The sequence below is a fragment of the Hippoglossus stenolepis genome, chromosome 2 (assembly GCF_022539355.2).
Source record: "Hippoglossus stenolepis isolate QCI-W04-F060 chromosome 2, HSTE1.2, whole genome shotgun sequence".
NCBI lineage: Eukaryota > Metazoa > Chordata > Actinopteri > Pleuronectiformes > Pleuronectidae > Hippoglossus > Hippoglossus stenolepis.
In genome coordinates this window covers 15,426,672-15,444,148 of record NC_061484.1, presented here as the reverse complement: position 1 = coordinate 15,444,148, position 17,477 = coordinate 15,426,672, and the positions used below count along the sequence as shown (strand labels likewise).

Genomic DNA, 17,477 nt, shown 5'->3' with positions numbered 1-17,477 from the left:
GCTCTGTGCATCCATCATGGCGGCCTGACTTGGGGCCTTGGACCAGATTCGGTGTCTCTGCTGGGACGTGACATGATGCGATCCTCCCGTTTGTGTGGGCGAAGAGCTTCCTGTAACTCTCCTTGTATTATTTTCTTCCCCGGGTCTCCTGAGATTGAAGCCTGATAGAAATGTTGAATCCACTTTTGTTTCATCGCTCAAATCAAATCGTCTCCTCCTTGTCTGGATATTGGGTGAAACAGTTGGCCGACCCTCGGGAGTTGCTGTGCGAAATGAAATTTTGTGAGTCAGCTGCAAAGCTGTATTTCTCTCAGAGTACATTTGTTCACATGATTTGTTATTTGAAGCTAAAGCTGCAGTTTGAGTGTGATATCTATTCTGAGGGTAGTCTGTACATTTGCTTTGAGTTGCCAGTCCATCAAACACTGTCTGAGACTCTCTGTGAACAACATTAGACTTAATCCCCTCAGACTCTGATGAAAGAAATGTTTGTGTACCTGTCACTCCACTTGGCAGAAACTCCGGCTGCTGTCTGATGTTTGACTTTGGTTTAGGGATTGAAGAAAAGTCTGAATTCCTTGGTGGAGGCTTTGGTTTATCTCTTGAAATGTTTTCTTTTTTCCTCTTGCCTTGCAGTGAGAAGGAATCCAGAGACATGGCTGCTTGTTGCTGCGGCTCAGAGTGAGCGTGATGTTGAGACCCTCTGCTCGTCATGGGAGATCTTCTCGTGAAATCCAGTAAAACCTCTTGGTCAAGAATCTTATGCTTCGCCTCATATGAGAAACTTTCTTTTGGCTCAACTTCTGTATTCGAGATGTTAATAGATCTAGCACGTCTTTCTGTTGCAACAGGAGAGGGCTGCTTCCCACTCTCCCCTTGGCACAGGGACGTTGGAGAAGGACTCAGTCGGGGTGTTGGGACAGTCAGAGTCGGAGATACACTTGGCTGCAGCTGAGGCTGGTGCAGTAACGGAGAAAGATCACTCCACTGTGAGGCGGGGAGATGGAGCGAATCACTTGGCTTCGGCTTCAGAGACGAGGCAGTGGGAGAGGAATTTGGATTCGGAGCAGGACAAATGGAGAAACTGGGCTTTTTAGAAAAAGTTGGAGAGCTGCATGTTTTGGGTTTGGCTCTTGGAAGCGTTGAAGCTCTTTCTCCGTGGATTCTCTGACATGATTTAATCCAAGAGGGCTGACTGGATGTCTCAGAGGAACAAATTGGAACAAATGATCTGGAACCAAAAGAGGGAGAAGATGCGTGAACTACAAAATTAATTCAGTAGAATATTTACACTGTTACATAAGAATAAAGAGAGCTGGGATATGAGCTGCAACTTATCTTACCTGTCAGTGCTTTTCTGTTTTGTGTCGTGTTTTTCAGAGATGAGTCCCTTCTCATCAAATGACGGGATCTGAATCATTTTCTTTTTAATAACAGGAGAAGAGAGCGAGAGAGGAGGTGACAAGCAGGCGGATGGATGTTCCCCCGTTTGTCTGGAAGATGAAGACACTCGAGGCATCAAAGGTGCCAGACGGTCATAAACACTCATCCTGTTTTAGATAAGTTAGATAAGAAGGAGACGAAAACAAAGAACAATTCCTGGGTTGAATAAAGGAAAACTAGGCTACAAGATAAATACTGAACTTTTGTCTCAGTCTCTGGATGAAATATTCAGATGCTTTACTTGAATAAAAATAGCAGCAACACAGTTAAAATACCCCAGCAGGTATATGCTTAAAGTATTGAAATTCCCCTAGATATATATATATATATATGTTTTTTTAATTTCTCAACACGTTTCCCTTATATAAAATGATGACATGCAAAATTTATATAGCTGAGAAATAAATGTACTGTCAAAGTAAAAAGTAGAATTCAAGGGAACTAATAATGTAAAGTATACTTTGAAAATGTACTTCGGTAAAGGTACACTTTCAAATACTGCAATCTGAAATATATTGATGGGTAGAGCACTGCCACCATAAATTCAACTGAATAACAGAAATTGATGACGAAAAATATACGAGTTGTTCAAAGTAAAAAATGAGGAAATAAGACTCTAACCTGCAGCTGGATGCTGTGTCGCTGTTGTTGACAGTCTGAGTGAGTGAATAAGTCAAAGAGTGTGAGACGGGGGGGACAGAGCAGTAGGAAGTGGTGGGCACAGAAGTGCCATTCTCCCCATTCCTTGACACTAAGGCCTCACTGTTTCTCTCCCACTCTGGTCGCTTCTGTTGTTCGGTGGGTCGGACATCTGTCTGTGAAGTGTCAATGTGCCGTGTAATCACAGTGGTGGAAAAAGTAACAAGTAGCAATATAACAATGTAGAAATGCTCAAATGCAAGCAAAATTCCTGTATTCAAAAGTTTATTGTCATCAAAAGTACTAGATGTAGATGTGTAAGAAGCATTGATAGAAGTATTCAATAATATTAAATAGAAGGACTGCATTTAGTATTATAGATGTAGTTACACTCTACCCATGGCGCACATGCACTCCACAAATCTCAGGTATTATAATAACTTCATAATTACACAGACACATTAAACACAAAGAAATGAGGATTGAACTGTTTTATTTTTGTATGGACAAAAGAAGCATATGCTATGACAGTTTCCTCACCATGCTGTCAAGTAAAAACAATGGAAATCAAAATATATACACTTGGAGCATTACCAAATACTTTTTTTCTGTCATCTTGGTCCATCTAAGATAATCTTGGCACCTTGAATAGATCACTTGTGTTTATTCCGCACATATTGTTCTATTAAAGTCACTACTACACCATTTTGGCACGGTGGCACTGTAACAATCCACATGCGTCTCAGCAGCTGCCATCACAACAGAGAGGATTTAAAAAACCCTCATTGCACTTATGTCCTTCACTTCAACGGTTAATTGCACAATATAAGTAAACTCCATGAAATACGCAAAGTGATTGTCGAAATACAAAATGTATGTAAAAGTTGGCACGAGTATAAGATGGCATGAGATTTACAAACATTTCTAAAGGGCAACATGTCCTCCAATAATCTCACAATCTCTTTCAGCATGTGGTCGTCTCCTCTATGTGCATTTAAAAAAAAATCTTTAAATCCCCCACTGCTTCAGCTTCCCCTGATGCCTACAGTAAAAATCTACAGACATGAGAGAAAAGTTGGAATGATCAGACAGGGTTTGAAAAATCAAATAATCTTTTCCTCCATCCTTTGTCGCTCCCGTTTTCTTTCTCCATCTTTTAAGGTGTTGGCCTCCATCCCTCCCGTGTCCCGGCAGCACCCCTGTCCAGATGGCCCCTGCCGCCTCGCCCTCTTGATCATATGAGGGCATTGCTATCATCATCTCTGCAGTTCACGCTGGCCACCAGTGGGTGATGCCGGACTGTTTTGCTGCTCCACTTGTGGGCATCCTGCAGTCCGGGCTCTAGGAAGTACAGGCACGCTCCGAAGCCTGCCAGCACCAGAACTGACACCAGCAGGTAGAGGGGGACGAACCAGTCGAGGAACAGCCAGGACATCACTGCTGTCAGGGGCAAAGAGAGACAGGAGGGAACGGTGAAGGAGGAGAGGACAGAAGAAAAAATGGATGGATGAGGAGACAGGGGAGGAGAGACATGATGGAAGAGGAGATGGAGAGGAGAGATTTTAGATGAGCAGAGTTGTACTTATTGCAAACACTCCCTTTCTGCTGGGTTCAGTGTCATGCATGACAAACTGCAGCATCTCAGTGTCCCATTATTGGCACTCGCTGCTCAGAAATCCCTCCTGCTCCCTCCTTACAATCACAAATACAGGACGGGGCACAGGAACGAACAGGATTTCTTAACACTCTTAAAATATATGATTTTTAACTTGCACAACAAACACAGTTGTTGCATCCCTGCATTCGAAATAGCGCACGACAGTAGAGAGAAGCGTGTTACCTGTAGACGCTGCTGATTCAGTGCAGTCTCTGTGCGTTTGAGGGTGGGAGTGATGCACGGCAGCTCCGAGTCGAGACAATCATCAGATCACTCCCAGCGCTGCAGCTCCCACTGTTGCGTGTGAGACCGCGGAAGAAAAGCAAATCACAGGTGTTCTCTGAGAGGCACGGGAGACAGGGGAGGCTGCACGCTGCGGCTTCATCCTCCAGCTCCTGGCTGTGACGTCCGAAAGGGAGGGGTGGGGTTGCCATGACAACGCGGGTGGCTGAAGAGGATGGAGGGAGTGGGAGGGAAAACTTATATAACTACAATCATTTTTTTTGGGGGTGGGTGAGAGGGTTGCAGGAGAGGAGAGAGGAGAAGGGGGAGAAGCAAGCCCCTTCAGATGTCTCCGGATGCTCACCGCCTTGCTGCCTGCTGCGTAAAATCAATTCCACTCCATTTAACACAGAGGCCATCACACAGTTTATGTGACATTGAAAGGAGAGAGAGAGGGGATATTTTCATGTGAGACAGCTCCTCTTATATCAGCTCTGACTGACGGCAGCTGCAGCTTTCATGGAGTCACTCCCATGAGTTGTATTTTTTTTGTCTTGCTGCTTCCAGGACAAAGGAGTGCATCCAAAGATGATGATGATGATGATGATGGTGAGGATGGTGATGATGGTGAGGATGGCCTACATAATGACAAGTTGTCATATTCTTTTAAATGCCATTTTTAGCTCTTCTGCACAGGCAGCGGATTTGTGAAAAGCAGTTAAACAGATCAGCTTAGTTATGGAAGTTTTCTGGAAGCTGGTGAAAGGAGAACTCGGGCAGCAGCTGATGTCTTATGCAGAAGATTTCAATGTAGACTTGATGCAGCAAGGAGACCAGAAGGTGGAACAATATACAACTGGTAACAGAGTAACATGAGCAAATGTCACCCCCGAGTCTCAAGATGTCTCCCACAGCATTCCCAGTATATCTCCCTCTACTTGCGTCACCCATTCTAACAGCACATCCATGAAAGGCTAGAATGTCTGTCACTCTATATTTTGCATGTAGGTGTTTGCATCCTATTGGATAGTTAAGCCTAAAGTATGCATTCCTGAATCCCATTGTGTCCTTACGTCTTGCCACTGGTGAAAAGAGTTGAAGTTGGTGTCTCTCTGTCTGGAGCATCTGAGTTAGATATGAAAGTCTCTAAGCGTAGACACTACAATGCACTGTAGGTTGGACCTGTATCTATAACCTGACCTTTGGTACTGCTTGGAGAGAGAAGGGAGTATCTGTGGAATTAGACAGGCACTATTCTCCTGTACAGATATAATGTGTAATATACAATATATACATAATATATAGTGGCATAAAAATTCCTCAACAAGAGTCACATACAGAGCTGTGACATCTCCAAACAGATGAAACATGACATCCTGGTTCATGAGGTACATAAAATAAGAGCGTATCACTCTAATTTTAGGTTCTGATTCCAGTACTTTTTTTGAAAACTTGTACCAGGTGTACCCGGTCGTAACCTGAGGTTCTCAGTGAAGGCCCTGGTCCCAGTTGTGGACCAAAGGTGACCGGGTCTTTTCTGTCAGGACTCCCACTCTGAGGAAATCCATCTGGCAAACTGCTCATCCTCTTTTAAATCTCATCCAAATCTTTGCATGACTTACAAGTGATTCACAATAAATCAAACCATTACTTATTAATCATTTACTAACGATTGGTTCATGACCATTTCATGATTTACTAAAAGTTTGTTAATGACATGCAAGTACGTGAACATAGCACTTAATAATCATCTACAAATGTATATTAATGTTTTGTAAATGATTAGTTCATCATTAACTAAAGGCTTATAAATGACCTATGACTAAACGTTATTATAAAGTGTTACCCTTTCCCTTTTCTTTTAAATGTATTCTTGTTAAAAAAATTATAATTTCAATAACATGTTTTTATTTTTATTCATATAGTACGGAGTAAGGATTCTGGTACACATCCTGATAGCCAATAAATGCTTATCCTCTTTTAAATCTCTCTTGAAGACACAATTTTTATTTTTGCATTTGGGCTCTAATGCTGTGTGATCCTCAAATAGCTTTTACTGTTTCCTACTGTTAGCCTTCAATTTTTATTTTATATATTTTATATATATATATATACATTCACCAAGCCATCAGTGCCCTTAAATTCATTCAAACAAAGCCAAATGACGCCCATGATTAGATATTAGGTCCTCAAATATACCAGTTTTTTATTTCATAAAGACATCAATTAATTATTCCTGTGGTAAAAAGGTGAAACATCTCGCAGTGTTAAGGAATGTGGATCCACCCCTGATCCAGATCTGCACCAGAACCCAGTGGGTTCTTTCCTGATCCATTCCACATCCTTCTACCAAGTTTCATGGAAATCTGTTAAATTGTAATCTCGCTAATAATCTGTCACGTTCAAGGACCCAAACATAGGCACAGACGCTAAGACAGGTGAAGTTGAATTTAGCAGAGGATTTGATCCGAACAAAGGGAAACACAGAGATTATATACACAAAAAGGCTAGTATGAGGATAGTTGAACATAGGTGAGACACATTAGCACAGGTGTAGACAATCACAAAGGTGGGAAACAGGACAAAAACAGGAAGTAAAGCACAAGGGATGAGGTTACAAAATGAAGGACCTCAAACACAAGAGCATAGAGAGACCATAAAAAAAAATCCAGTGTCCAAAAAGATCATGCATAATCATGACAAACCAACCAATCAACAAACAAAGAGACAATATTACTAGACTTGTTCTCAGTGCTGCCCCCTGGTGTTGTCATGGTCCACCAACATTTATCGAGATGACAAAACATAAGTAGAGAAGACTCAAAGCCAGTAAATTTTAAATGTAAACAAAATGGTGTAAAATGATGAAAACTAAAGACAGTTAGGCGATACAATAAAAACATATCCACTCTGTGCCTGTTTGTGTAATGAATGTGTAATGTCTTGTCACACTGATGTAAATGTTAATGAGCGGCTATTTCACTTTGTTAAAACTGTGTGTTCACTGGAGGTTTACACACGAAAACATAATCATTCCAAGTCACTGCAAGACTTTGTGGTTGTGTTCAAACAGTAACACATCTGGAGGGGAATCAATCGCACAATATTATGATAATGAGCGCGATGAGTCAATATGAGGAGAGTGCACCGACACTCAGAGTGTGAAATGTCACAGTGGAAATGTCACAGTGAAAATGTGTGTGTGTGTGTGTGTGTGTGTGTGTGTGTGTGTGTGTGTGTGTGTGTGTGTGTGTGTGTGTGTGTGTGTGTGTGTGTGTGTGTGTGTGTGTCTGTCTCCTATGCCGGCGGCTGTGAAAACACTTTGGTCCGCAGGAAGTCACAAACTACTGGAGCGACGAGTTCAGGATGATTCAGATGGACGTAATGACTTCCTGACACTGTCACCACCGTGTGCTGGTGAAACAAAGAGAAATGAACATGAGTAAGAAAACGTGCAAAAATATTAGTTTTATATTATATTTTCGTGCTATACCGATACAACTTGATTGATTGATTGACTAAAGTTTCTCTATGATGTTGTGCAAACTATAAATAAAAAACTAAAGAATATAATCTTTTGCAGGGTCTCTCACACATGCAGACGTAATGAACGCAGTTTGGTCCCTTCAGGGTAATCGTTGTCTTGATGCATAACCTTTGTACATTTATCACTTTATCAAACTTAAACCATTTAACTCATTCCCAGCCTCTATTTCGACCCCATTCCAAGATTCACTCACATTTCCATCGTGCCAACCTTGAAGAAGTGCAGAGATAAATGTCTGCTTGTCTGCATCCGACACCGTTTTGGTAAGGCCTTTGTCTCCTCTAGAAAAACAGAGATTTCGAAAATTGTTACAATGAATTTTATGGCCTATTTGATGGCTAACCAACCGGATATCGTGGTGGTCGAACAATCAACCACCACGAGAGAAACACTCCAGAAGTGTTTCGTGGACTCAAACTCTTCACCCACCCTTCGGCTTAGTGTTGAGTGGATAATGAGTGAATTTTCATTTGTCTGTGAAATATCCTTTTAAATTAACTTTTTCTATTTATTAACATTAAATTCTTTAACATGACAATGCATCCAGTTCAGTATAATGGCTAATCACTTACAGAATAATCAGGACAGAGGCTCGTATTCTCGGCTGCATCTCCAGACACGTTTCGAAAGTGAGCCGAAGTATGTGGTTCTGAAATCACACAGTGAAACACACATGTACTGTACAAGCTAAGTGCTAAATGCCTTTTAAAGAAAATAGGTGTATGTGGTGGAGGGTTAAAAGTCACTTACAAATTTAACTCGCAGGTCTCTGGAGAACACAAATCCTGCGGAAGACAAACACAATCAGGTGTCGGCAGGTGAGAGGACGCAAAGTGAGATTATTCCTCGCTGAGAGGAGGAGACGAGATAAAGACGTACCTCCTTCAACCTGCACCAGACTTCGCTCTAGCAGGATGTGCGCAGACTGTTCAGACAGAGTCGGGTTTGCAGCCAGGAGCCTGGAGGAAATAAAGTATTTTGGGCCATAGCTGAGTTTACAGACCAAGCTACAAGAAGTCTAATATTCTTTTTGAAATAACCAACAACTGGGGTAGTATGTTACCTTTTTACCGCCTCCTTGTAAGTGTAAACTTTTTTCTTCTCTTCCGTCTTGTTTTCAAACTGAATCATCTCATATATTCCGTTCCTCATTTTCTCAGATATTTTTTTCTGCAGGAAAAGAAACAGAGAAGATGAGGCGGTGAAGTCAAAAACTACTGACAGAGGTAGAACCATGACCAGGGAATAATGGAATAATGTTGCTTATAAAGTTATTATCATTAGACCATCTATATTGATTATTTAAAAAAAACACTTAGTACCGTAACTGTCGGCAGAAATCCCAAAATGTCCAGCAGTATGAGAGCCTCCACCATCTCAGGATACATGACGGTGAACTGTGGAAAACACAATATGGACCATGCTGTGAAACTGCTCAAGAAAATACAGCAGGAATACTCTTTGTATGTTGTGTGAAAACAGTGATAAGTTGTATATGATGCATCTTAGTTACCATTGTACCAATATTACCACCTGTAAGAGAGTGAACAGACAATTAATTTGTCTGCATGTGGAACACATAACTCATGAATGGTTCATCTACTCTGCTTGACACTTGGCATTTGTATTGTTCATTTTGTATTGTTCTTCTACGTCCTTGGATAAAACACAGCAGCAGTCGCTGGGTCAAACTTGCTGTAATTCTTTGTGCTTCACAGACCTCGTAAATAGCCGATATGCAACGCATGGGAAAAAAAGCACCAGTTATGTAAATCATTCAAAAACAAATATTAAGCCACACATGGGAAAATAAAGAAAGTTCTTCTATGAAAAACATTAACAATATAATCTTCATTGCAGATAAACCAGGTAGGATGAACACAAAGTTTTCTAACTTAACTCTGCACCACAGACTATTCATAAAAAGTTCTGAACCCAACTTCCAGCACATAAACAATAAAAAAGTGACGGTATATTGTAGAAGTGTTTGAGGAAGACTGAAACAAGTGTCTTAAATAAGTGATCATTGTCAGAATAGTTGGTGATATATTGAACATATAAGCTCCAGGATTGTCTGACTAATCACTTCCACACTCACATTTATTAATATGGCTCTGATCAGGTCTTTTTACAGGGTTTGATGTTTGGTGATGTGAAAGTGTGATGTGAGTATCAGTGGCGTTTTATTTCGTCTGCAGAGTGTGACTCACCCATACTGTGGCCTAGGATGGTGAATTTAGTCCACTGCAGACCTGTGGGAGTCATTTCACAAAAACATCACATCTAATTAAATCTAGTTGTTCTTACTGCTGTATAACAGCATTGATTTTACTGCCACAAAAGAAACTAATTGCTAAAAGATGCCCTGCAGCTTCATGCACTTGCTCACCATCAACGACCCTGCGTACATCTGCGATATACGAAGGAAACGTGTAGAAAGCTCCACCAGGTCGGTGTGATGACCGACCATGACCTGCCAGGTCCATCGCCACATATCTGTTCTCTGAGCGGTAGCACAGAAAGAGCTTTGAATCAAACACATCGCAGACAGCTCAGAAACAACATGGAGGAATGGGAACCCCTGCCGGCTTCAGTCTGAACTATTGACATTATATAGAGGGTTATTTATTCTCATAATATTATGCCTTTTTATTCTTTTCAAGTTATGACTTTATCCTTGTAATATTATAACTTTTTTCTCAATTACTACTGTCTTCCTGTAATATTATGACATAAAATATTGTTTAAGATATATGCGATATTCTTGAAATCTCACCAAAAAATTTTTTCAATGTGGCCCTAATACTCTGATGTAGTTTTCCCTAAGATTCAACACTTATATTTTCTTTTCCAAACATAAAATGTTTATAAAGATGAAAGACATGATGGCTCCTAAAAGTAAAGCCAAATCATCTTGATTGCCCCCTGGTGGCTGGCTACAATATTGATCATAAGCCCCGCCTCCTCCATGTAAGCAGATCGCACATGGATCAAACAAAAAAAGTAGACATTATTAACATTTATCTCAAAGATGATTTCTGTCTGTTTAAGTCATTTTATCTCTCTGTTCTTCCATATGCTCCTTTTCTGGTAGGTTTTGGTTTTAATTAGTTATTTGATGCTATAAAAACGGGGTTAAATATCATGATTGACAGCTGAGAGTGACTGGTGATTGGTCAAGCATGTGTATCGGCGGGACCTCGATACCACGGCTCCGTTCCACGACCTGAGTGTAGAGGTGGGTGAGGTCCGTCTTGGTTTGCAGTCTAAGTTTCCAAGATGTTTTTGGAGTGGTTTCACCGCCTTTCAATATTTAATTTAATATTTTCTAGAGGTGAGCAGCTCATCTTTGTTACACTATCAATTTGCCCCTGAACACACTATTAATTATCACATATGTGGTGTCGTACTGGGACAACTTGGTCGGGGTTGTTAAGGGTCTCAAACACAGCTATAATCGCTGTCATACGCCAAAACCTTGATTACTGAACATTTAATTAATCTACTCTTGTGTGTCGTGATTTACCTTTGGGCAGCAGGGGAATGAGGGAGTTGAATGTACCACAGTTGTCGGCCCAGCCGTGAAGGCACAGCACAGGACGACCGTGATCAGGACCCCAGACTTTACATCTGATTTCTCCCCATGCCACAGGAACAGAGAGCTCTGACACTGGACACACAACAGCTGTCAGCGTGCAGCTCAAACACAAAGTCCTTACAGATATTTCATGATCGTATAAACTTACTGGATTTCACAGCAATTGAAAATATCCATGTCTCCAGAAAGTTTTTGGATAGTAAAAAATCCTACCTTCTTGTTCCATTGTAGCTGACATCTCACTTTATCCGGTGATCCTTCTACTTCATGAGTGAAAACAAAACCACAAAAGAAATCCCCCGCAGAGTTGAAATAAACAGCGAACGCAAACCGTTTAGTGGCGACAGTAAATTTGATGAAGTTGCAACAATGATCCCTGAAGTGTTCACACAACAAGTGGAGTGCGTGGAAACATCAGCTCTTTAAAACCTCCAGGTGACCAACAGTAACCAGCAATGTCATTGGATGTTCAGAATGCAATTGCAGCCAATCACAACACACTGCAGGGGCGGGTCTTACCTTTCAAGGAGCTTAAAGGTTCTTTTATTCCCTCAGTGAGGACTGTCAGGCAGACATGGACAACACATCAGGCGGACAAGGGAATTTTGCCCATACAAAATTTATTTTTAATTTAACACATTTTTTTAAGTATATCACATTGAGGAACAATTCACGGTGGCTTTAATACAGTAGCACAGGTTGATCTTACAGACAAGTGGAGAACATAATGGAACTGTGACAGCGTGTTGGAGACTGTATTTTATAACTTGTGGTCCGGCTTGGTTGACAATGACAACACTTTAGTTTGCAGGATGTCGGTCACAAATGGAGCGATGACCTCAGGGTCATTCAGGTGGACGTGATGATCGCCAGGTACCGTCACCACCTTGTGCTGAGGGAAAGAGAAACGCAGGGATATTAGCTGGACATATATATCAAACCAGCTCAAGCACATATTTAGACGCCACACCCACATTTCTGTCCCGAAAGTTTTGAAGAAGAGCTGGGGTGAATTTCTTTTGGGCTGGTTCGGAAAATCTTCTTTCAACGCCGCCTTGTGCTCTGGAAAAAAGAAGAAGAAACTAGGATGAAGGTGACATTAAGTTATTGATACGCTGGTTTCAGACATGCACTGAACTCCTGAACTTCCTTGAAATTATCAAGAGGGGCTAATGTCCCAGTCAGTTTCTGGAACTTTCCTGCAAGTGAGTGGGCGTGTCAATGCCAACGAAGATGTCAACTTGGACAGACAACGACCACACCTGACTCTGCTGTTGATTTCCCGCCGCAGAATGTATACATCATGCGCTGCCTCCTGGAAGATCTGCCCAGATAACACCCCTCATCTGAATGGAATGGACATTTTCCTGTTGTTGTGAACACGTCTGACCCCGACACTCTCGTGCATTCATTTTCTTCATATGTGAAAGATCTGAAAATGGCCGGACCCAATTTTTGCAAACACTTTCAGGAGTTCATGTCTGAAAACAGCGTTATAGATATGATACAGTGAGTGTATATCTTACAGAAGAACTAAAACTGAGGCTTGAATCCTCGACTGCATCTCCAGACTCTGCTCCAAAGTGAAGCGGTGTATGTTTTTCTGAAAACAAAGACATGTTTTCATTTATGGGGCTGAATGATAAAACCCCCGGTGTGTTGAATAAGAGAGGAAAGTGCTGAATGTGGCGCAGGGTTCAGGAGGTTAAAAGTCACTTACAAAATTAACCCGCAGGTCTCTGGAGAACACAAAACCTGCTGAAGAGAAACACAGTCAGCTGCCGGCACAGTGAGATTATTCCTCACCGAGGGGGAGGAGAAGAGATAAAGACATACCTCCTTCAACCTGCACCAGACCGCGCTCTAACAGGATGTGTGCAGACTGTTCAGACAGAGTGGGGTTTGCATCCAAGAGCCTGAAGGAAATAAAGTATTTTGAGTATACAGGCCAAGCTACAACAAGTCTAATATTTGTTTTAAAACTAGAATGACACTCAGTAGAGCACATATCTCTGGATGCATCTGTTCAGCACTGGTCACCTAAACGTCCTTGAAAACAATGACAAAATGGCATTAAGAAACTTTACCCTTTTTCAGGGTTTTGGCCTGGAGCTGTTATTTATGTAAATTAGCAAGTAGGTAAAGTCTATTTGACATAGCACTGTTCCAATACTTAGACCAAGTCATATGTCTGCCAAGTCCCAACAGTGAAACCACATTTAAATGAAATCGGTCAGGAGTTTTATTTGCATCTACACCAAAGTGTACACACTCATAAAATATAGTCTCCAGAACATGTCAGATTTTCTCATGAATTACTCTTAAAGAAATGATGGAATATTAAAAAAAAAAGCCAATCCTCACAATGTTAGAAGTGAAAAGAAATGGATCCACCCCCTGATTCAGATCCACACCAACATTTAATGGGTTCTCTCCTGACTAATACCACACCCTTCCTCCAAGTTTTCACACAATCTTGCTTAGAAACAAACAAACAAACAAACAAACAAACAAACAAGGCCGATTACGGGGGTGATAACCAACTGCTGGGATAGTATGATACCTCTTAGCCGCCTCCTCGTGAGTGTAATCTCTCTTCTTTACTTGTGTCTTTTTTTCAAACTGAATAATCTCATCTGTCCCCTGCCTCAACACCTTGTACATTTCTTTCTGCAGGAAGAGATAGAAAAGAAAGATGAGGTGATTAGGTAAAAAACTAGAGCTCTCAATAAAATATAAATGTTTCAGAGTAAAGAGAGAATATAACTGAGGCACGATGCAATATCACTGCAGGGATCGTTTTCCCCACTTTTTTACAAACAGACTATACTAACTAACATATTAGTACATACTACATATCACTGAGGTCCTGTCACCTGCATTCATTCTAAGGATTATGGAGCTTGAGCAAATTGGAGAAACTTTACATTCATTTATTTACTTATATTATAGATTATTTTATTGTCAATATATTTGTTTTAAAAACTTATCCAACAATATAAATAAAAAAACAGTTTTCCTTCCTTGAAGCAACACTTAGACCTTCACTTTGAAAAGAACAATTTACAGAGGATCCTGTGCTACAACTGAATAAATAAAATACTAACTATAGTAACATTTAATCAGCACTGTGGCTGTTACTGGAGCAACTGAGGTAAGGTGTATTTTTTCTACGGATTTGGGAGAATTGGCAAATCGGAGGGACTTTAATTTCGATCATATATTATTCTATATTCAATATATTAAATTTGAAGAATTTAACAATTAAAGGATTTATTATTGGCCCAGATTGTATTACTTTAAGCAACTCAAACCTTCATTTAGAGCAGGATGTTGTGGAACAGTTGAATAAAAAAAATAAGATTTTATTTTTTACGGATTTTATTTAGTCAGACTCTATCTAATAGAGACGTCAGGGTGTGTTTGGAGGACTTTGACTCATGACTTCAGTGTTTCTAATATTCTAATAATTCCTGGCTACCGTCTGGCAATAAATCACAGAGTTTCTGAGACTGAGGTGTAAATAAATGTACCGGATCCGTTGGTAAGAATCCATAAGAGTCCAAGAACACGAGAGCGTCCACCATCTCAGGATACAGTGCAGCGAACTGTGGAAACACAATCACGTACAACAGGATGATACCTCATGAGGAAACACAGCAGAACAGTGTGTGTTTACACATCAGCCTGTGGACAAACAGCCACTCACCATCCCTGCAATGTCAGCACCTGTAAATGCAAAGAGGCTTCATGTTATTTACACTTTCACTTTTTCAACACAGCAAAGTATACAACACACAGATTGGGATCAGTTGTGTCCTGGTGGTGCACTCACCCATACTGTGGCCTATGATGGAGAATTTCCTCATCTTCAGAGCTGCAGGAGTTAAGATAAGATAGGGTAATCCATTATTAAGACATCAATGGGGAGATTAGCAACAAATGAATAATTTAATTTCACACATCATGGAGCAGGATTCATCGCACTCACCCCCAGCGACTCTGAGAACATCCGCCACGTACTCGAGTAGAGAGTAGAAGACTCCAGGAGGACGGTGCGACGAGCGGCCGTGACCTGCCAGGTCCACCGCCACGTATCTGCACTCTGAGAGGACGGACAGGGCCTCAGTCAAGTGATCCCAGTTATAATGTATTTCATGGGTCCATATTTTCTTTGATAAAAATTACCGGGAAAGAGTTAAGTAATTTATTATTGATTATAGGTTAAAAAAAGAGGGTCAAATATATAAGAGTAACATGTTTTATACCAAACATAATGTTAAATAATGGTTTTATAGAAATTGTTTAGTACAATGATATTTAGCAACGTAAACGATATACGTGCGCACACAGCAACCATAGATCATAAAATTGCTATATTTGTGTGGATTATAAAAGTCGGACGTGATAATAAATGAAGAGCAGCTCTTGTTGCTGAGCTGAGGCAAATCTGATCATTTTAAAGGGACGGACATCCCATAGAACCACTATAATCTACTGATTAAATAACAAACTAGTGTTCTGGTTGTTATCAGGTTTTTCTGAGAAGCCAGATTTTGTCTTGCCCTACATGCCGGTTTTTACAAACCCACTTCAGTCCTATCCTGTTTTGAGAAACCTGAATATGCTGCCTTTGCCTGGAGCCCTCCAACAGACACCTGGATATTCTGTTGCGAGTAAACACCTTAACCTGGAGGGTATTCCATCAAACTGGCTAAACTAATCCTGGTTTAAGTGAAAAGGTCAAGCTTGAATTGGCTTGACCTTTTCACTGGCTTGAAAAAAAATGACTGATAAACAGTTCAACAATACTTTGACGTGCTAACAGACTGTGACAGCAACTTTATTTTTTCATGCATACAAACTTAATACTTAAGATAATAAACTTAATAAAAATTATTTCTTATTATTCTGACTACAGACCGTAAGAGCGTGATAAAAACTCTGGACGGAACTGTCTTCAAACAACTTTGAAAACGTTTCCGCCCGTCTGACATTCTTTGAGACACGGCTAAACGTAACTTGACCTTGATCCTGGTACTCGTGCTTTACAGCAGGCTAGCTCTAAAGCACGAGTTACCATGGTGACTGAGAAGGAATCAATTTAAGACAGTCATGGGATGGATCCCTCACTTAAATAAGCCAGACTTATCAAAGTAAAAGTTCCATGTCAATACAACCCCCTTTAAAAAACAGGATAAGACTCAAACACAGCATGTTTGTATGTAAATGCAGTCACCTTGCAGTCCAATGTGTAGCCCGCAGCACAACTGATCTAACTCATTGATTTCTCGCAACCACTGAACGTGTTGTCCAGTACAGTTCTTTCACAGTTTCACCATCATTCCAGTAAAAACTTGATGAAGTCTTCAGCCAGTGTAGTGAGGTACACTGGCTGTCAATATAAATTAATTACGGTTACGAATTGTAATAATATTCACTAATGCTAAATTTGTTGATAATTATTGCAATTAATTTCTGGTGTGTCATGATTTACCTTTGGGCAGCAGGGGGATGAGGGTGTTGAATGAACCACAGTTGTCAGCCCAGCCGTGCAGGCACAGCACAGGACAGCCCTGATCAGGACCCCAGACTTTACCCCTGATCTCTCCCCATGGGACTGGAACTGAGAGCTCTGACACTGGACACACAACACAACACAACACAACGCAACAACACCACATAACAACAGAACAACATAGCACAACAACACACAACGCATCACAACACCACAACACAACCAAACAACACAACCACAACACAGGACAACACAACAACACCACACCACACCACAAAACAACACAGCACAACAACACATCAACACCACAACAACACAGGTGTCAGTGTGCAGCTCAAACACAAGTTCACTGTGACATCATATTATGACACAGTCACAAGATATAAATGACATAGAAACATAGAAACACAACTTTTACAATTACTTGATGATTTACAGAAAACAAAAGGCTAAACTTCACAGCACTTATTATTTATTAACTTATTTCAGTCTAATGATTCTTAGTTGAAGTCTAAATAAAAAGTTAGAGTGAGTAACCTGCAGCTTTTTGACAATGGACTTTACTACAGCGCGTGGAGCCTGTTTACAATATCAACTCTGCTTCGACACTAAATCAGACTGAAGGAAACACTTTCACACAGCGCGGATTATTATCATTATTATCATTATTCAAACTTTCTCACCTTCTCTGTCCAGCTGAGGTCCTGACGCTTGCATCTTTGCACTAACTTACAAACTTCCTGCGCACTTCCGGGATGTGGAGCCTGCAGCCTCCAGGGGAACACCTTTCCCTCCGCTGGGTCTCACAGGCAGCCTCCTCTGCTGTGAAGGACACAGTTGAAAAACTATTTTT

At 40.8% G+C, this 17,477-nt stretch overlaps 2 protein-coding genes across 3 annotated transcripts; both read right to left on the bottom strand.

The window, feature by feature from the left end:
• Positions 1–5,946: 5,946 nt before the first annotated feature.
• On the bottom strand, positions 5,947–10,108 carry LOC118100396 (serine hydrolase-like protein). The gene is made up of 9 exons (XM_047338180.1): positions 9,719–10,108; positions 9,022–9,041; positions 8,831–8,905; positions 8,572–8,678; positions 8,388–8,467; positions 8,259–8,293; positions 8,081–8,157; positions 7,702–7,789; positions 5,947–7,375 (listed from the first exon to the last, which is right to left on the bottom strand). The coding sequence occupies exons 1-9, from the start codon at positions 9,771–9,773 to the stop codon at positions 7,259–7,261; spliced, it is 654 nt and encodes a 217-aa protein (XP_047194136.1). The 5' UTR covers positions 9,774–10,108; the 3' UTR covers positions 5,947–7,258.
• Positions 10,109–11,709: 1,601 nt separating this feature from the next.
• LOC118100388 (serine hydrolase-like protein) lies at positions 11,710–17,424 on the bottom strand. Of its 2 annotated transcripts, none has more exons than XM_035145408.2 (12): positions 17,308–17,424; positions 16,604–16,747; positions 15,098–15,211; positions 14,942–14,983; positions 14,816–14,835; positions 14,640–14,714; positions 13,670–13,776; positions 12,943–13,022; positions 12,827–12,864; positions 12,633–12,709; positions 12,081–12,168; positions 11,710–11,998 (listed from the first exon to the last, which is right to left on the bottom strand). In XM_035145408.2, exons 1-12 carry the CDS (start codon positions 17,339–17,341, stop codon positions 11,867–11,869), a joined length of 951 nt encoding a protein of 316 aa, XP_035001299.1. In that variant the 5' UTR covers positions 17,342–17,424; the 3' UTR covers positions 11,710–11,866. The 2 variants fall into 2 exon arrangements, with proteins under 2 accessions (XP_035001299.1, XP_035001309.1); XM_035145418.2 differs by having other exon boundaries at positions 12,827–12,861.
• Positions 17,425–17,477: the final 53 nt, after the last annotated feature.

Coding starts and splice junctions, on each gene's coding strand:
- LOC118100396 (XM_047338180.1), bottom strand. CDS start 9,773: ATGACTCCCACAGGTCTGCAGTGGACTAAATTCACCATCCTAGGCCAC. Junction 8,468..8,571: donor TACAAGGAGGCGGTAAAAAG/GTAACATACTAC, acceptor TATTTCCTCCAG/GCTCCTGGCTGCAAACCCGA. Junction 7,790..8,080: donor GCCTCTGTCCTGATTATTCT/GTAAGTGATTAG, acceptor CTGTTTTTCTAG/AGGAGACAAAGGCCTTACCA.
- LOC118100388 (XM_035145408.2), bottom strand. CDS start 17,341: ATGCAAGCGTCAGGACCTCAGCTGGACAGAGAAG. Junction 12,169..12,632: donor GCCTCAGTTTTAGTTCTTCT/GTAAGATATACA, acceptor TCTTTTTTCCAG/AGCACAAGGCGGCGTTGAAA. Junction 11,999..12,080: donor AAAACTTTCGGGACAGAAAT/GTGGGTGTGGCG, acceptor TCTTTCCCTCAG/CACAAGGTGGTGACGGTACC.